This window comes from Hyperolius riggenbachi, chromosome 10 (assembly GCF_040937935.1).
Source record: "Hyperolius riggenbachi isolate aHypRig1 chromosome 10, aHypRig1.pri, whole genome shotgun sequence".
Classification (NCBI taxonomy): Eukaryota; Metazoa; Chordata; class Amphibia; order Anura; family Hyperoliidae; genus Hyperolius; species Hyperolius riggenbachi.
The window spans coordinates 236,160,391-236,179,129 of record NC_090655.1 but is presented as its reverse complement, the minus strand read 5'-3'; the positions used below and the strand labels follow the sequence as shown (position 1 = coordinate 236,179,129).

The following is an 18,739-nucleotide window of genomic DNA, read 5'->3' as shown; positions in this document are numbered from 1 at the left end:
AGAGGTGAAGCAGCATGTGAGGAGCAAGCGGGAGAGGTGACGCAGCATGTGAGGAGCAAGCGGGAGAGGTGAAGCAGCATGTGAAGAACAAACAGGAGAGGTGAAGCAGCATGTGAAGAACAAACAGGAGAGGTGAAGCAGCATGTGAGGAGCAAGCAGGAGAGGTGAAGCAGCATGTAAGGAGCAAGCGGGAGAGGTGAAGCAGCATGTGAGGAGCAAGCGGGAGAGGTGAAGCAGCATGTGAGGAGCAAGTGGGAGAGGTGAAGCAGCATGTGAGGAACAAGCGGGAGAGGTGAAGCAGCATGTAAGGAGCAAGCAGGATAGGTGAAGCAGCATGTGAGGAGCAAGCAGGATAGGTGAAGCAGCATGTGAAGAACAAGCGGGAGAGGTGAAGCAGCATGTGAGGAGCAAGCGGGAGAGGTGAAGCAGCATGTGAGGAGCAAGCGGGAGAGGTGAAGCAGCATGTGAGGAGCAAGCGGGAGAGGTGAAGCAGCATGTGAGGAGCAAGCGGGAGAGGTGAAGCAGCATGTGAGGAACAAGCGGAAGAGGTGAAGCAGCATGTGAGGAGCAAGAGGGAGAGGTGAAGCAGCATGTTAGGAGCAAGCGGGAGAGGTGAAGCAGCATGTGAGGAGCAAGCGGGAGAGGTGAAGCAGCATGTGAGGAACAAGCGGGAGAGGTGAAGCAGCATGTAAGGAGCAAGCAGGATAGGTGAAGCAGCATGTGAGGAGCAAGCAGGATAGGTGAAGCAGCATGTAAGGAACAAGAGGGAGAAGTGAAGCAGCATGTGAAGGAGCAGGAGAGGCAAGGCAGCATTGAGTGATCAAGAAGAGAACCTGAAGAAAAGAGCTGGAAACAAAAACTTAAGGAGTGTGAGAGTGTGTTTGTGAGGGAGGCGTTTGTGGATTCGATTAGTCCACTTTCAAGCTGTATAAGTTTGCATATAGAATTTTTAAAATCATGCATCACTTCAGAATTATTTGGATCTCATTGAACATTGCGATACATTGCAAAGAAAACAGGAAGTAGTTTGTGTGTTAATGTGAGGATATAAATAAGAGCTCTGAATCAAATATCACCAACAAGAAACAATTTAATATAAAAATGAAACCGCGTTTATTGCCAGCCTTAGCAAGTTTACATATTCACGTATCATTTAAGATTACTAGTGTTTTTTGTGATTTTTAAAGAGAATCTGTACTCTAATATTCTTACACTAAAAAGCATACCATTCTATTCCTTATTTTCTCATGTGCCCCTCTGTGCTGTTTCTGCCACTCTCTGCTGCAATCCTGGCTTGTAATTAACAGTTTTAGGCAGTGTTTACAAACAAACTAACCAGCTTGTGATAGGCTCACATAAACAGAGTGTGTGAGTCATACAGAGTGTGCAGGGGGCCTGCAGAGGGTGTGTATCGCTTCTATCCAATCACAAGCAGCCCTGCACATTCCACACATTCAAGCCTTAGCCCGACAGACACGACAGAGGAAAGGAGATAAGATTTATTACAGAGACAGTGCAATTAGGAAAGGCTGCAGTAAGCCAGAGCACATTAGAACAGGCATAGGAATTTATAGGATAGAAGAACTAAGGCTAAAAAATTTGTTACAGAGTCTCTTTAATCTTACTTTTGAAGATGCCTAGTGCATAGGTCAGTGTAAGGAGGGGAGCTTGGAAAGGGATACCTGCACACAGTGCCCCCTGCTGGTAACATAATCTATGATTGTGTGCAACTGAGCTCTCTCTCGCCTGTCTCTGATCTGTTTCAGCTCTTGCTCCAGTTGGTACTGCAGACACAGGTGTAAGTATTTGCATCTTTTTATTGGCTCACATGCTGTTTATGGACCAATTTAAATGGCAATTTACTGTCTTGGAGTGAGCTTTTGTTTCTTGTGTTTGACATGATCACATCAAAGCAGCTCACTTGAATGGCTTTGCTGGTGTTTGAGAAGGGCTGCTTTCTGTATGAAGCCTTTCCCACACTCTGCACAGCAAAATGGATACTCTCCAGTGTGAGTTCTCTGGTGCTTCAAAAGGTTTCCTTTCTTACTGAAGTTTTTCCCACACACTGCACAAGAAACTAACGTGGCGCTCGCCAGTGTACGCTCAGCACTGTGGGTTTCCTGATGCTTAAGGAGATTCCCTTTCAGGATGAAGGACTTCCCACACTCTGAACATGAGAACTGATGGTCAGCAGTGTGGATTTTCTGGTGAAGAAGAAGGTTTCCTTTCTGACTGAAAGTCTTCCCACACTCCGGACATGGAAAAGGACGCTCACCTGTATGGGTCTGCTGGTGTCTAAGAAGGTTTCCTTTCTCAGTGAAGCCTTTCCCACACTTTGAACAGGAAAAAGGGCGCTCACCAGTGTGGCTCCGTCTATGCTTGATAAGAAGTCCTTTCTGACTGAAGCCTTTCCCACACTCTGAGCATGAAAATGGGTGTGCTCCTGTGTGGTTCCTCTGGTGTATCAGATAGTCTCGTTTCTTAATAAAGCCTTTCCCACACTCTGAACATGAAAAAGGTCGGTCACCTGAGTGAATTTTCTGGTGTATAAGAAGGTCTGCTTTTCTTAGGAAAGATTTACCACAGTCTGAACACGAGAAAGGACGCTCGCCAGTGTGTATTTTCAGATGTATCAGATAATCCCGTTTCACAATAAAACCTTTCCCACACTCTGAACATGAAAAAGGGCGCTCCCCTGCGTGAGTTTTCCAGTGTATACGAAGGTCTGCTTTTCTTAAGTAAGATTTACCACATTCATAACAGGAAAATGGGCGCTTCACTGCGTGAGTTTTCCAGTGTATACGAAGGTCTGCTTTTCTTAAGTAAGATTTCCCACATTCAGAACAGGAAAATGGGCGCTCACCTGTGTGAATATTCTGTTCTGTAAGTAGTGTTTGCTTCTGAATTATAGATTTGCAACACTGCAGGCAGGACAATGGTTTTTCACCAGCATGGAGGTTTTCACTCTCAGTTTGGTAAGGTTTCCCACACTCTGAACATGGAAATGGAGGTTTCCCTGAGTACCAATCCTCAGAAACAGTTGATTCAGATGTAAAACATTTATCAAATTTAGAAAATGGAATTGTCCTATTTTGTTGGGGTGCGTCCCTCTTTGACATAATGGGACAATGTCGTGTAACATAATTATTCTTTACAGAATGATCTGGATGGGGCATAATATGTCCCTCAGAGGTGTTCCCGGCATACTGTCCATCTGTTAGAGAGAAGAAACGTTTACACACAATATTGTACCAGGAGCCAAGTATCTTAAACTATTAGTGACCAAAAATTCTGAGGATCATCGTAAAATACTAACTAAAGTAAACCAACTATGGCACATTTGGTGTTGAGGACATTTTTATGGCATTAAAGAAAGATGGACCTACCACTACATCAGATGCTGAAACTTGTATATGGGTCTTTCATATGGTGTTAGCATCTCCTACTCGTTTGTTGGTACAGTAGAGTCTCAGTTATCTGGCACCGATGGGGATCGGCTGATGCCGGATAAGTTTGCATTGTGTTTGCTTGAGGCAATGTTAAAAATATTCCAAGCTAATACAGTACGATACCCCACTCTACATGAATACTATGTACTCTGTATTAAATGTTAGAAATGACTAGTAAATGACAGTATTTTAACCTTGGAGGAGCTTTGGAACCCAGTCTTTAAGCACAGCAGAGCCCACAAACAAGCCTAAGAAGGGGACCTTCACCACTGAGAATTGATGGCAGTGTGTGCTGGTTGTTTGACACTGCTGGTTAGTTGGGTTCCGGATACTAGAGACTCTATTGTACTATGATGTTATACTGAGGAATGGAGATGGGCCTTTCATATGGTGTACAGTATCTCCTCCTCATTTGTTGGTACTATGATGTATTACTGAAGAATTGAGATGGGCCTTCCATATGGTGTACAGTATCTCCTCTTCATTTGTTGGTACTATGATGTTATACTGAGGAATGGAGATGAGCCTTTCATATGCTGTACAGTATCTCCTCCTCATTTGTTGGTACTATTATGTTATACTGAGGAATGGAGATGGACCTTTCATATGGTGTACAGTATCTCCTCCTCATTTGTTGGTACTATGATGTTATACTGAGGAATGGAGATGGACCTTCCATATGTTGTACAGTATCTCTTCCTCATTTGTTGGTACTATGATGTTATACTGAGGAATGGAGATGGACCTTTCATATGGTGTATAGTATCTCCTCCTCATTTGTTGGTGCTATGATGTTATACTGAGTAATGGAGATGGGCCTTTCATATGGTGTACAGTATCTCCTCCTCATTTGTTGGTGCTATGATGTTATACTGAGGAATGGAGATGGACCTTCCATATGTTGTACACTATCTCTTCCTCATTTGTTGGTACTATGATGTTATACTGAGGAATGGAGATGGACCTTTCATATGGTGTACAGTATCTCCTCCTCATTTGTTGGTACTATGATGTTATACTGAGGAATGGAGATGGACCTTCCATATGTTGTACAGTATCTCTTCCTCATTTGTTGGTACTATGATGTTATACTGAGGAATGGAGATGGACCTTTCATATGGTGTACAGTATCTCCTCCTCATTTGTTGGTACTATGATGTTATACTGAGGAATGGAGATGGGCCTTTCATATGGTGTACAGTATCTCCTCCTCATTAGTTGGTACTATGATGTTATACTGAGGAATGGAGATGGACCTTCCATATGTTGTACAGTATCTCTTCCTCACTTGTTGGTACTATGATGTTATACTGAGGAATGGAGATGGACCTTTCATATGGTGTATAGTATCTCCTCCTCATTTGTTGGTGCTATGATGTTATACTGAGTAATGGAGATGGGCCTTTCATATGGTGTACAGTATCTCCTCATTTGTTGGTGCTATGATGTTATACTGAGGAATGGAGATGGACCTTCCATATGTTGTACACTATCTCTTCCTCATTTGTTGGTACTATGATGTTATACTGAGGAATGGAGATGGACCTTTCATATGGTGTACAGTATCTCCTCCTCATTTGTTGGTACTATGATGTTATACTGAGGAATGGAGATGGACCTTCCATATGTTGTACAGTATCTCTTCCTCATTTGTTGGTACTATGATGTTATACTGAGGAATGGAGATGGACCTTTCATATGGTGTACAGTATCTCCTCCTCATTTGTTGGTACTATGATGTTATACTGAGGAATGGAGATGGGCCTTTCATATGGTGTACAGTATCTCCTCCTCATTTGTTGGTACTATGATGTTATACTGAGGAATGGAGATGGGCCTTTCATATGGTGTACAGTATCTCCTCCTCATTTGTTGGTACTATGATGTTATACTGAAGAATGGAGATGGGCCTTTCATATGCTGTACAGTATCTCCTGCACATTTGTTGGCACTATGATGTTATACTGAGGAATGGAAATGGGCCTCTCATATGGTGTACAGTATCTCCTCCTCATTTGTTGGTACTATGATGTTATACTGAGGAATGGGGATGGACCTTTCATATGGTGTACAGTATCTCCTCCTCATTTGTTGGTGCTATGATGTTATACTGAGGAATGGGGATGGACCTTTCATATGATGTACAGCATCTCCTCCTCATTTGTTGGTACTATGATGTTATACTGAGGAATGGAGATGGGCCCTTCATATGGTGTACAGTATCTCCTCCTCATTTGTTGATATTATGATGTTATACTGAGGAATGGAGATGGGCCCTTCATATGGTGTACAGTATCTCTTCCTCATTTGTTGGTGCTATAATGGTATACTGAGGAATGGAGATGGACCTTTCATATGGTGTACAGTATCTCCTCCTCATTGGTTTGTTGGTACTATGATGTTATACTGAGGAATGGAGATGGGCCTTTCATATGGTGTACAGTATCTCCTCCTCATTTGTTGGTGCTATGATGTTGTACTGAGGAATGGAGATGGACCTTTCATATGGTGTACAGGATCCCCTCCTCATTTGTTGATGCTATGATGTTATACTAAGGAATGAAGATGGACCTTCCATATGTTTTACAGTATCTCCTCCTCATTTGTTGGTGCTATGATGTTATACTGAGGAATGGGGATGGACCTTTCATATGGTGTACAGTATCTCCTCCTCATTTGTTGGTGCTATGATGTTATACTGAGGAATGGGGATGGACCTTTCATATGGTGTACAGTATCTCCTCCTCATTTGTTGGTGCTATGATGTTATACTGAGGAATGGAAATGGGCCTCTCATATGGTGTACAGTATCTCCTCCTCATTTGTTGGTACTATGATGTTATACTGAGGAATGGGGATGGACCTTTCATATGGTGTACAGTATCTCCTCCTCATTTGTTGGTGCTATGATGTTCTACTGAGGAATGGGGATGGACCTTTCATATGGTGTACAGTATCTCCTCCTCATTTGTTGGTGCTATGATGTTATACTGAGTAATGGAGATGGGCCTTTCATATGATGTACAGCATCTCCTCCTCATTTGTTGGTACTATGATGTTATACTGAGGAATGGAGATGGGCCCTTCATATGGTGTACAGTATCTCCTCCTCATTTGTTGATATTATGATGTTATACTGAGGAATGGAGATGGGCCCTTCATATGGTGTACAGTATCTCCTCATTTGTTGGTGCTATAATGGTATACTGAGGAATGGAGATGGACCTTTCATATGGTGTACAGTATCTCCTCCTCATTTGTTTGTTGGTACTATGATGTTATACTGAGGAATGGAGATGGGCCCTTCATATGGTGTACAGTATCTCCTCCTCATTTGTTGGTACTATGATGTTATACTGAGGAATGGAGATGGGCCTTTCATATGGTGTACAGTATCTCCTCCTCATTTGTTGGTGCTATGATGTTGTACTGAGGAATGGAGATGGACCTTTCATATGGTGTACAGTATCTCCTCCCCATTTGTTGGTACTATGATGTTATACTGAGGAATGGAGATGGACCTTTCATATGGTGTACAGTATCTCCTCCTCATTTGGTGGTGCTATGATGTTATACTGAGTAATGGAGATGGGCCTTTCATATGATGTACAGCATCTCCTCCTCATTTGTTGGTACTATGATGTTATACTGAGGAATGGAGATGGGCCCTTCATATGGTGTACAGTATCTCCTCCTCATTTGTTGGTGCTATAATGGTATACTGAGGAATGGAGATGGACCTTTCATATGGTGTACAGTATCTCCTCCTCATTTGTTTGTTGGTACTATGATGTTATACTGAGGAATGGAGATGGGCCCTTCATATGGTGTACAGTATCTCCTCCTCATTTGTTGGTACTATGATGTTATACTGAGGAATGGAGATGGGCCTTTCATATGGTGTACAGTATCTCCTCCTCATTTGTTGGTGCTATGATGTTATACTGAGGAATGGAGATGGGCCTCTCATATGGTGTACAGTATCTCCTCCTCATTTGTTGGTGCTATGATGTTATACTGAGGAATGGAGATGGACCTTTCATATGGTGTACAGTATCTCCTCCCCATTTGTTGGTACTATGATGTTATACTGAGGAATGGAGATGGACCTTTCATATGGTGTACAGTATCTCCCCCTCATTTGGTGGTACTATGATGTTATATGGAGGAATGGAGATGGACCTTTCATATGGTGTACAGTATCTCCTCCCCATTTGTTGGTACTATGATGTTATACTGAGGAATGGAGATGGACCTTCCATATGTTTTACAGTATCTCCTCCTCATTTGTTGGTGGTTGGGTTGGTTCACTGATGATCTTTTTATGGACAGCAGTGATAATTTCCCAACAGTCTCACAACTGAACATTTTCTCCATGTGATGAAGCAGCCAAAATGACTGTGTCATGGAATTAACTTTACCATATGGAATTGAAGGACTGACATATACGCATCTAAAAACTTGACAGATAGATGGTCAATTAAATTCTAAGCAAGAAATTAAAGCCCCTTTTCTGTTTCAAATAGCCTCTATATTACTAGTTTTCTATTTACAATGCAGTTGTACTCTGCAAGACAGTGAGGTCTGGTGATCCTCCATCAATTGCCATCACTTCAAAAGACTAACTTCTAGGAATAAAGTATGGTCCATTGCTACATCAGGGCCATATGCAATTCACTTTTTCTCCTAAGTTTTCTCCTAGGAGATAATTTTTCATCTTCAATTCAAAATAACTTTTTAGCACTTTGTAATGGATAAAGTATCAAAAAGTAGGTGAAAAAGTACTGCCAAAATTATTTTGATTACAGTATTTGTTTGCTTGCTGGTGGTTTAAAGTGATCCAGAGCCAAAGCTCGGGATCAAAATCGCATACATACCTTATGAGAGAGAACCCTCAGGATCCTACTGAGACTTCCCTCGCTAATCAAAAGCCCCCCATTGTGGAGTGCCCCGATGTGGAGCTCTTCTTCCAGGGCCGCACAGTAGCCGTGCATGCGCAGTACTATGAAGCCCACGGCTCCGGCTTACTGCACATGCGCGGCGGGAAGAAGCAGGAAGAGCTGCGTGGCCTAGTTAGGATTAGCGACAATGCTTTGACGCTATTCTTCTGGGGGGCCACGCTCAACGATGGGGGACAACACAACCGGGAGAGAAGCCTCAATAGGATCCTGAGGCTTCCCTCTCTTTCTGGTAAGTATTTGATGTTGTGTACCTGAGCTTCATATTTAACCTTTTACAACTGAATTGCATATGTCCCATAGTGTTTATTTTACTTACCTGTGCCAATATCTAGAGAGCGTTCTTCCGCTTTAGTATCCTCGTCACCCTCTTCTGTAGACTGCTGATCATTCCTCACATACGTCTCTTCCTCTTCCTTTTTAATTGTCACCATAATGACTTCCTCTGTAGACTGCTGATCATCTCTAACGCAAGACTTTTCTTCTTCTTCTTTAACCTCAACTTTAATATGGATTACTTCCTTACCCTAATTCCCAAACCCCCCAAAAAAACAAAACAATGTTAAAAGAACATCATTCTAAAACCCAGATAAAATGGCAAAAGATTCGGTCAGTTACATCTACCTGATCATTTTGAGGGATGGTGGGATCTTCTTGTGGACAATCTTGGGAATCAAGAGGACCTGTACATATCTCTGGTGGGTGTCTGTTACTGGATGCATCTATGGGAAACACACACACTGAATGAAGACTATGTTGCTCTGCATTTATCAGATGATGGGGGATTTAGGTGGACCCTCCATACTGCTCTCTAGTATTGATGTTCGAATTTGAACACCTGAATACTCCCGACTGCAGTTATTCAAGGACTGAACAAGTGGACAGGGTCAGGAGGAGTTCACTGCCCTACGTTGCACTTCATGTGACTCTAATACGTCCTCCTTTCTGTTTGGAAGAAGGAAGCATTGGAGTCACATGAAACACAATGAGACGCGCAGGGCAGTGAACGCCCCGATCCTGTACGCTCATTCAGACACTGAACAGTGGCGGTGAAGGTCTCCTCTTACCCAGTGATGTGAGAGGTGGCTGAGTCACCACCAGGGTATCCTTGTAGAGGTCCTTGTGTCCTAAATACTTATTCTCCTCCATCACATCTTCCTCCTCTTCATCTTTTATCTCTTCTTTAAAGATCATCTGATCTTCCATCTCAGTGTGATCCTCCTGACCCTTCCAGACACTCCCCCTCCTCCTGCAATGCAGACTGGGAGACACAAGCCAGGGAAGATGTGGATATATAATAAAATAGCAAAACATTCAGGCAGACAATGTCCAATCAGCAAAAATCACCTTATAAAAGCATATTTCCCACCAGCCACCTGTACCACAAGTCCCAGCATGTCCCTCCAGCCCCCTGTACCACAAGTCACAGCATGTCCCTCCAGCCACCTGTACTACAAGCCCAGCATGTCCCTCCAGCCACCTGTGCTACAAGCCCCACCATTTCCCTCCAGCCACCTGTGCTACAAGCCCCACCATTTCCCTCCAGCCACCCGTACCACAAGTCCCAGCATGTCCCTCCAGCCACCTGTACTACAAGCCCAGCATGTCCCTCCAGCCACCTGTGCTACAAGCCCCACCATTTCCCTCCAGCCACCTGTACCACAAGCCCCAGCATGTCCCTCCATTCACCTGTACTACAACCCTCAGCAAGCATTTCCCTCCAGCCACATGTACTACAAGCCCACCATCTCCCTCCAGCCACCTGTACCACAAGTCCCAGCATGTCCCTCCAGCCACCTGTACTACAAGCTCCAGCATGTCAATCCAGCCACCTGTGCTACAAGTCCCAGCATGTCCCTCCAGCCACCTGTACTACAACCCTCAGCATGTTCCTCCAGCACCTGTACTACAACCCTCAGCATGTCCCTCCAGCCGCCTGTACTACAACCATCAGCATGTCCCTCCGGCCACCTGTACTACAACCCTCAGCATGTCCCTCCAGCCACCTGTACTACAACCCTCAGCATTTCCCTCCAGCTACCTCTTCTACAACCCTCAGCATGTCCCTCCAGCCACCTGTACTACAACCCTCAGCATTTCCCTCCAGCCACCTGTACTACAACCCTCAGCATTTCCCTCCAGCTACCTCTTCTACAAGCCCCAGCATTTCCCTCCAGCCACCTGTACTACAACCCTCAGCATTTCCCTCCAGCTACCTCTTCTACAAGCCCCAGCATGTCCCTCCAGCCACCTGTACTACAACCCTCAGCATTTCCCTCCAGCTACCTCTTCTACAAGCCCCAGCATGCCCCTCCAGCCACCTGTACCACAAGTCCCAGCATGTCCCTCCAGCCACCTGTACTACAAGCCCCAGCATTTCCCTCCACCCACTGTAGTACAAGCCCCAGCATTTCCCACCAGCCACCTGTACCACAAGTCCCAGCATGTCCCTCCAGCCACCTGTACTACAAGCCCCAGCATTTCCCTCCACCCACTGTAGTACAAGCCCCAGCATTTCCCACCAGCCACCTGTACCACAAGACCAGCATGTCCTTTCAGCCACCTGTTCCACAAGACCAGCATGTCCTTTCAGCCACCTGTACTACAAGTCCCAGCATATCCCTCCAGCCACCATCATGTATCTCTGACCACCTATACTACAAGACCCAACACACCACCACTCTACAAGACCCAGCAGATCCCTCCAGCCACCACACTATGGAGGATAGAAATTGGTGAACACGTGTAGAATTAGAGGGGGCTGTACACAGAGGAGTGCTCACAGGGGCAGAGAGACGTATCAGCATAAAAACATAATACTGTATTACTACCTCTTGCAGCCAGTCCAGTACCGTCTCCTGTCTTCTTTCTCCTAATTTCCTAATCATAGAGTCATCCTCTTCCTATGGCTGCGTTCCACCTGAAATGAGTGTTGTCACCATCTTGTGGAGAATTTAGTAACTGCCTTCATCTGCATTGATTCTTTCTTTTCTGCTCCTGCAGCAACTTCCAAATGGATGGTTGGAGCTAGCATCTTTCTGAGATGTAAAGCAGCGAAGTCTTTGCACATTTGCAGCATTGAAACAGAATTTCTCTCACACTGGAAGCTTGTCATATTTGTTTCATTTGTCTTGGACCATACCAGCTAAAACCAGCGCAGGAGATTTTGGCGCAGCCGGCGCCACCATAGACCATAATAGGCATTACAGCTATTGCGGCGCTCAGTGAGTAATTTGGGCACCATCAGAAGACGGAGCACAAATTACTATGAAAACACTGTAATTCAGGCTCGCTCCCCGTTTGGTAAAATCTAAATCTCACCCTGCTCTAGAGCTGGAGAGAGAATAAGGGCAGAGGCTCCATCTGATCGCTGCCTGCCTCTCGTGTACCACCAGGACTTTTCATTCCTACCACCACGTGTGATGAGTGAGTCACTTGTAACCAGACCCAGTCGTCCAGCCTGACCGCAGCTGCCTGCTGCTAGCCTATTATCTGCAAACTAACGCTGGGCGGTTGCGGACATACTGGGTCTGGAAGTGGAGGAAAGTGCAGGGGAGGCCAGACAGGCGGCACGAACAGCGCGGTCAAACGCTTTGATGCTGCTTGCTCACTGTTTGCACTGTAAACACTTTACTACCCCCCCCCCCTCCAGCCACCCTAAAAAAGGCTGAAATTCTGGCCCCCTAGGCCATGGCCTAGGTGGCGTTGCCAGAAATCCGACCCTGAATTCGGTAATGGATGGTGGGGAATGATGTAATTTGACTTCCAGCTATTGCTCGCGCCCTTTCACACTAGAGGGCTTTTTCGGCGTTTTAACGCCACGGCCATAGTTGGCATTTTCCAAGGTAAAATGAAGGTCCATAGACTTTCATTTTACCTTTCACACTTAACACTGCGTTTTGGAGCATTGCGTTTTGAAGCTCCCAGGACCTTTTTTAAGGCTGACCACAGTGTTTCTCATTACAATTGATAGTAATGTGTTGGTGTTAAAACACCTTCAAAACACCTGCAGCCAGCTGCGTTTTAGCCTTTTACCGCTGCCTGTAGTGTGAAAGAGCCCTTATCATTCTCCACTATCCATGGTGGTCTGGAGGGGGAATAGTAATTAATGCCACAGGACTTGTGCAGGTGCAGGGTGAGCCATTTAATCGGCGTCACCCTGCACCCAAATCTCCCAGCGACTGGTTCATATGTATACCGGAAGTGAAGCCATACATTTTATTAGGTTGTTACTTTTTTACATGGTGAGGGACATTCAGGCCTGCCATCACAAATTTCTGGACTCTATACTAAGCAAACCGATTGGGCCCCCCTACCCAAATCAGGCAATAACAGCACTGGAAATTTGGGCATCAGGCACCGCTATAGGCTCAATGACAGCTATAGGGGCGCTCAGTCAGTAAATTAGGCGCCGTCAAAAGACAGAGCCCAATTTACAATAAAAACAGCACCGTTCGGCTGCCAGCAGAAGCTGGCGGCTGATTTACGTCATACCCCAGTTTCATTGGTGTTTTGGAGGGGGAATAGTAATTAACGCGGCCAGGACTTTTGCAGGAGCACAGTGAGCTGTTTTTCGGCTTTACCCTGTGCCCAAATTTCCCAGCACATTAATTACATGTACACCCCCCACACACCTCAGATATTTTACCGATATTCTACTATCACCCTCTGTGCACTATTACTCTTACATGAATCAGGTCTGTGCAGAGGATCCTTGAGTGGTGGTGGTGGTGTTCAAAGGTAAAAAAGGGGCCCTAGATCAATCGTTGATAAATTGAGTGGGTGGGTCACCACCTAAGGCCCACTTTCACCAACCACCCCAACCAAGTCTAACAATGAACTGCACAATAACTGTCACCCATAGCACTCGAGACCCTGGTCTGTAGGTGAAAGTATTTAGAAGAGGACACCCGGGGAAAAAAAACAAAAAACCTTGCAGCGCTGGGTCCCCAGTTCGAATCCCAGCCAGGTTAACATCTGCAAGGAGTTTGTATATTCTCTCCGTGTCTGTGTGGGTTTCCTCCCACAGCCCCAAAACATACAGATAAGTTAATTCTCTTCCCCTAAAATTGGTCCTAGACTATGATACATGCACTACACATTACATACATAGACATATGACTATGGTAGGGACCAGATTGTGAGCCCTTCTGAGGGACAATATACTCTGTACAGCACTGCGGAAGATGTCTGTGCTACATAAATAAACACCTATCTACACTAACAGGCTTTGCTCTCTGGTTGAATTCGATGGACGTATGTTTTTTTTCAACCCAAATAACTATATAACATCTCTCTTCTTAGTTATCCTTTCATTATTCACGTGTGCATGAATGTTGGTGAGCAACGTGAGCCGAAACAGGTAAAAATTGTGGAAGGAGAGCCTGGTGAATTGGGTGCTGCCATAGGTTGCTATATAATTAGCTGCTATGGTGGTACCCATAGCTCCCAACTGTCCCTCATTCGGAGGGACAGTCCCACTTTAGGAACGAAATTCCTGTTTCTCTTTCCTCCTCTTTTGTCCCTCTTTCAGGACTGATGTACAGAGCTTTGTAAATATATGTATTTTTCTAATAAAAATGTGTTTAACTGACTCTAAACCTTATTCCCATAATTTAAATTGATCTATTTATTTGTAAATGTTAAAATGAAAGAAAAATTGCTGATGATAGAAAAGGCCAGTGTGGTTTAAATGATAAAACTACATATTTTGCTTCTGAACTCTTGTCTTAAAGTGTCCCTCTTTCTGATCTCAAAATATTGGGAGGCACAGTGGTACCCAGTGTGTAATTTGGGTGCCTGAGTAACTATGGCTATCGGCAGAGTGCTGGGGGTAGTAGTAGGCTGTGTTAGGTGTAGGTTGACATGAGGTTGGTGTTAGGTGTAGATAGGGGAAGGTTAGTGCTAGGCATAGGTAGGGGAAGGTTAGTTTGAGATTTAGGTTATAGAGAGGGATAGTACAATATCGCTATAATTACTGACATTCTACTATTGGAAATTAGGCATAGTAGAGTATCAGTAAAATTATTGATATTCGACTATCAGTATTACCCTGCACCCTTTTTTCATGTACCTTTATTAAATGTACGTCCTTGTGTCACCTACCTGCAGATAAGGCCTGCAGAGCAATGGGTGCTCCTCTTACCAGGCCTGTTCATTGACGAAAGTTGGGCATCCACTATGATCAAGGTTTCCATGAATTGCCTCAGGGAACTACAATTATCTGCATTTCCTTGTGCAGATTTCCTCCTACAATTCCATACATGTTTAGTTGCTGTAGGACATACTGGTACTTGTAGTTCAGCAGTTTATGATAGTTTCACTGGTGCAGATTAAAGAGATCCTGTAAGAAAAAAGTGCCCCCGGGGGTTACTTACCTCAGGAGGGGGAAACCTCTGGATCCTAATGTTCTTCTTCTGCTGCTCACATGCCTGATCTTTAGTTATCATACCCAAGTACCTCACCTACACTCATTCTTCAGCCCAAGGATCTCACCCCGAGTTCTTCAGCCCGAGTAGATCACCTAACCTCTTTCTCTAACCCGAGTACTTCACCTGCTCTGCTTCACTCACTTTCCTGACCTGTCCCTCTTCTCCAAACCATATACCTCACATGTTGTCTCCAGCCCACATTCCTTAGCCCTCGTTCATATCATACGCACTTCCGTGCGCATTTGGAAGCGCGTATGATGTGCTGAAATGCAGGAACGGCAGAAGGGCATAGACAGCCCTTCTACTGTTCACATCTACTGCACTGTGCAGCAGTACGATGCGCTATGAAGCGCTTGTGTACTGCTGCCTGCATTTTGCCCACAAGCGCAGAGCTGGTCCAATTGATGTGAATGGATGGGATCAGCAGTGCAGCGGCGCAGATGGTGTGCGATCGTATGCATTGCGTTCGGATCGCACGGCCATCTGCGCTAGCTAGATGTGAACAAGGCCTTACTTGATGTCCATATCCAGCCCACGATCCTCACCTGCTCCCTTTCTCTAGTCCATGGTCTTCACCTTCTCCAACCCCTGTTTATTAACCAATTTTCTTCTTAAAGAGAACCCTAGGTGAGAGCAATATGGAGGCTGCCATTTTTATTTTAAACAATGCATATTGCCTGGCTATCGTCTTGATCCTGTGTTTCTAATACTTTTAGCCATAGACCCTGAACAAGCATGCAGCAGATCAGGTACTCTGACTCAGGTTTTACTGGATTAGCCATATGCTAGTTCCAGGGTTTTGACAGACACTACTTATACCAGAAGATCAAAAGGGCTTCCTGGCAACTGGAATTGTTTAGAAGGAAATAAATATGGCAGCCTTCAAATCCCTCTCACATTGGGTTCCCTTTAAGGTCATTTTCTCAACCCTTTTTCCTGTGCAGGGGCGAAGCAATAACCATAACAACTGCTATGGGGCCCTGGAGAAGAGCGGGCCTAGATGGTACTTGATGTGTTCACTATTAACTTTGCTTTGTTACTCCACCCTCTCACTTTGTCTCAGTTTTGATGGACTATACACAGTGTGCATTGAATGAGAATGTAAATTGCTCAATCAATTCATATTCATAGGGTACTGGCAGGGAGCATTCATTGCTCAAGAGTGCCTAGATATGATGATCCCATGAAAATGTTGCAATGGGGCCACCTTATGTCTAGCTACACCACTATTCCTGTAGTCCATGGTTCTCCCCTCTCCTCCTCCAGCCCACATACATCTTCTCCAGCTCGTAGTTTTCCTCTCCTTTCCTTCTTCAGCCCACGTTTCTTACCTAGTCTCCTTTTCCAACCTATTTCTTACTAAGCTCAGCTTCTCCAGCCCACATTGCTTCAGCTACTCTCCTATTGCAGCTAATGTCTGACCTTCTCAAGTCTATGTTCTTCACCTGCAATCTGAGCTTTGTACATACTCTCCTTCTCTTCTATGTTCTCCTCTGGGAGTGTGGTTCTCCTGTCACTGGGAGAAAAAAGAGATCTGGAACCACTGCCTCAAAACATTCTATAAATACAGTGCGACATTAAAGTGAATGGGAACCACATTTAAAAAAAATGAAGCAAATACTTACCTAAAGAGAGGGAAGGCTCTGGGTCATACAGAGCCTTCCGTCTCCTCTCTCGGTGCTCTCTATCCTGTGCTGGCTCCCCCCCCTGTTTCAATCCCCCGCCGAAAGGGTATTTGGAAGTCTTCGGGAGCCGTGTCCTCCCGAAGACGTGCGGCTCCATACTGCACAGGCGTGAGCGTGCAAGCGAGCGTGCTTGCGCAGGCGCAGTACAGGGCCGCCCTTCTTCAGGAGCACTCGGGCTCCCTGAAGACTTCTGAAGTCTCCTTTGGCCGGGTAAAGCAGTTTTCTTTGCCTCTAAGATCTCTGAGAGAAGAGAGTTCATACCGTACTAGAAGGGACAAAGAAAGGTCAAACAGTGACTCGGTGTTGTAGACTTTAACAGCTCTTCAGTATAGAAAGTTGACAAAATAAAAAGTAATTATCCTCTAATAATAACTACAGGCATGCAAACAAAACTTTTGTATGTAGATTAACATACAGAATAAATAATAAACAAACAAACACAGCTGTACTCTGGACTCACACAAAAAAACATATAAATATAATATAAAATACAACCTTTATTCAAAAATATTATTATAAATCTTCATGAACAGAACTTATTAACTTGCATGGGTCCCCCATTTAGTACATACAGTATATAGTATAATAAACCTAGAGTGGGTAGAAGTGTAGAAAATCCACCATCCAGGTTTATGCAGCAGCCTGGGTGTAGAGGGCCCCTCCAATATTCTCCATGATGGACCTAGCAGCCAGTATGGAGATAACAGGCTTTATTCACTAAGACAAATAGCATGCCTTATCAAAGTTAACGCGCCTTATCAGAGTAGCATAGTGAGCGCTACGAACCCGCAGGGGCTCAGGGCAGGACAAGTGGAGCTCTCGTCATTGCCAATTAGCAGGCATAAGTTGGCTATGCTAATCTGATAAGGCGTGCTAACTTTGATAAGGCATGTTAACTTTGATAAGGTGTGCTATTTGTCTAAGTGAATCAAGCCCAACATGAGGAGGTGTGATGTCACTTTCTGTGATAGTCACCAGGTAGCGGACACAAGAAAAATCTCACGTACAAGGCAGAGCAATGTTACACCTATGTATGCACACTAGTGCATCATATAAACTGGTGTAGGATGTGTACAGGTGTCCCCCAAAGTTGGGGTCATTAGCTGGATCCTTAGTTGGATCACTAACTTCTGTAACTGGTGGCCCTACTAGGACAACAGCAGTTAGTAAAGTTCTGGCAGTGGTGTGCCACTGTTTCCTTCTTCCTCTGTGACAGTAGGGTGCCGAACAGCGTGTCTGTAAAGCAATTATTCCCAATTATTATTCCTAAACTGTCACCCAAAACACAAATCACACATTTTAAGAAACTAAAGTTTACAGTTGGTTCACTGCTTTATTTACAAACATTCTAGATGGTTGCTAGCATTTCAAACTTGCAAATAAAATTATAATTGACTGTATTTTTTGGACTATAAGACTCACTTTTTCTTCCCCAAAAGTGGTGGAAAAAGTCACTTATAGTCCAAATGCAGGGAGTTCCTGACTTGTGAACGCCTGCCAATAGGAACCTCCAACCCGCAGCAATGTCGGGGAACTCCCTGTACTCTGCCCATGCAGAGGAGGATACAGGAGGACAAACGGAGGACACAAAGGGGCATAGAGAGGGACACAAGGGGGACAGAGAAGGACACAGAGACACAAGAGGTACAAGGGAGCATAAGATACAAAGGGAGCACAATCCTCAAGATACCCCTTCACCATGGATGCACTAGGTTATATATATATATATATATATATATATATATATATATATATATATTTCTCCCCTGGTTTTTGTCCTCCAAATCTAGGTGCATCTTATGGTCAAGAGGGTCTTATAGTCTGAAAAATATGGTAGATATTTTGTGAGAGGAAAAAAAAGAGAGTTACTGCTGTGAGCTGTATTACCCTGCACATATATTACTGTTGAGCAATGAAGCATACTGCACTCCTGATTCAGGGAAACTATGTAAGCTTTAGCTCATGTGCAAACCAAGATATTATGACTAAGTATCAGTTACTGCATCCCAAGCTTTTCAGAGTTCTACGTTTGTTTAGCTTAATGGAGAGCAAATTAACTAATGCTCCTCTCCCCAAAGCCACACGAACAAGCAGAGATCAAAAAAATAATCTGCGAGAAATAGAGGCTCCCTCCATTTCATTTACCAACTGCTATAGCTGTCAGCAGTAATGCCTTACAAAAAGGGGCAAAACTACCTCCCCTAGCAAAGCACCAC

At 44.4% G+C, this 18,739-nt stretch overlaps 2 protein-coding genes across 2 annotated transcripts in view; one reads left to right on the top strand and one right to left on the bottom strand.

Annotated features, from left to right (window-relative positions):
• LOC137534896 (zinc finger protein 3-like) overlaps positions 1 to 18,739 on the top strand; it is a 200,486-nt gene that overhangs the window by 23,685 nt on the left and 158,062 nt on the right. The gene's annotated exons all lie outside the window — the stretch shown is intronic.
• On the bottom strand, positions 1,090 to 11,275 carry LOC137536446 (gastrula zinc finger protein XlCGF57.1-like). Its single transcript, XM_068258647.1, has 5 exons — positions 11,239 to 11,275; positions 9,475 to 9,668; positions 9,032 to 9,129; positions 8,727 to 8,934; positions 1,090 to 3,214 (listed from the first exon to the last, which is right to left on the bottom strand). Exons 2-5 carry the CDS (start codon positions 9,611 to 9,613, stop codon positions 1,908 to 1,910), a joined length of 1,752 nt encoding a protein of 583 aa, XP_068114748.1. The 5' UTR covers positions 9,614 to 9,668; positions 11,239 to 11,275; the 3' UTR covers positions 1,090 to 1,907.

Coding starts and splice junctions, on each gene's coding strand:
- LOC137536446 (XM_068258647.1), bottom strand. CDS start 9,613: ATGGAAGATCAGATGATCTTTAAAGAAGAGATAAAAGATGAAGAGGAG. Junction 9,130..9,474: donor GCCACCTCTCACATCACTGG/GTAAGAGGAGAC, acceptor TGTTTCCCATAG/ATGCATCCAGTAACAGACAC. Junction 3,215..8,726: donor CTCTCTAGATATTGGCACAG/GTAAGTAAAATA, acceptor TCTCTCTAACAG/ATGGACAGTATGCCGGGAAC.